The sequence below is a fragment of the Balaenoptera acutorostrata genome, chromosome 20 (assembly GCF_949987535.1).
Source record: "Balaenoptera acutorostrata chromosome 20, mBalAcu1.1, whole genome shotgun sequence".
Classification (NCBI taxonomy): Eukaryota; Metazoa; Chordata; class Mammalia; order Artiodactyla; family Balaenopteridae; genus Balaenoptera; species Balaenoptera acutorostrata.
This window is the reverse complement of record NC_080083.1, coordinates 8,435,823-8,436,859: the sequence shown is the minus strand read 5'-3', so window position 1 is coordinate 8,436,859 and position 1,037 is coordinate 8,435,823. Positions and strand designations below refer to the sequence as shown.

The following is a 1,037-nucleotide window of genomic DNA, read 5'->3' as shown; positions in this document are numbered from 1 at the left end:
TGCTTTCCTCCAATTAAAAAATCTAAAGAATACAAAAATAAGGCATTCAATATTTGAAAAAAGTACAGATTTACAAAATGTGCATATTCTGTCATGAAAACTCCACACTAGCATTATACACTTGGAAAAAATACAAGCAGGATATATTACACATTTATGTAAGCAATAACTTAGTTATTGCTTACATAAATGCAAGCAATGCAATAAAAAGTACATTAATCAAGATACATTAGCTTTTGTAGGTTCTAAACTGAAGGACTTCTTTTTCCTGCAGAATCCTTAAAACCTGTGGCACTTAAAATTTGTTAGCCTTTCTACTGCGAGGTAAATTATACACAACAGTGATGAAAAAGATTAACAGACCAGTTGTGTATTATGAATCATTCCAGCTTTGTTCAATAATGGCCGAAACTCTTTTCTCATATCCTCGTTTGCTTTCCTGATAAAGCTGTGCTGCCTGGCTATTGGCTGGACTATTTGGATTCGGTTCATCCAGCAGGGACTGAATTGATGTTAAGAGAGAAGCTACTTCATATATTGGACTCCACTGATCCTGAAGGATATCTAAACATATGCTACCATCAGCATACACATTCGGATGAAACATTTTGGATAAAAACCTAACAGCTGGCAGTGTATTTGGATACTCCTCAGAAAATTCTATTACTGGTTTAAAAGTACCATCTTCAAAGGATGTCCCTTCTGGTCCAAATATAACTGCATTCCAGTGCATGATGTTGTTTTCAGATAGTGCGCCACTGACACGCGCAGGTGGGTCCTCTTGCAATCACTTGAAATCCCGCATAAGCCTCCTCCAGGGCGGGTCGGCGTGCTCCCCAGCTGCCCCGCCGTCAGCCTGAAAGCTCCGTAGCATCTTAAAGGTCCATGAACATTTACGGACGAACTTCCGGTGCTCTGCTGGATGCTCCTGGGGATACAGAGACAAATCCATGCAGCCCTTTCCCTCGCTGGGTGACCTTGGGGAGATAAACGTCACCGTGGGAAGGAATTATCAGTGAAGGGCCTCAGTAGCAGTT

The 1,037-nt window shown here is 41.0% G+C and overlaps 1 protein-coding gene across 1 annotated transcript; it reads right to left on the bottom strand.

The window, feature by feature from the left end:
* Nucleotides 1-274: 274 nt before the first annotated feature.
* LOC103017108 (ubiquitin-conjugating enzyme E2 B-like) lies at nt 275-797 on the bottom strand. Its single transcript, XM_057536477.1, has one exon. It carries the CDS (start codon nt 731-733, stop codon nt 374-376), a length of 360 nt encoding a protein of 119 aa, XP_057392460.1. The 5' UTR covers nt 734-797; the 3' UTR covers nt 275-373.
* Between the last annotated feature and the right edge of the window lie 240 nt (nt 798-1,037).

What these genes read in the sequence shown, in the direction of transcription:
- LOC103017108 (XM_057536477.1), bottom strand. Translation starts at nt 733, where the DNA reads ATGCACTGGAATGCAGTTATATTTGGACCAGAAGGGACATCCTTTGAA.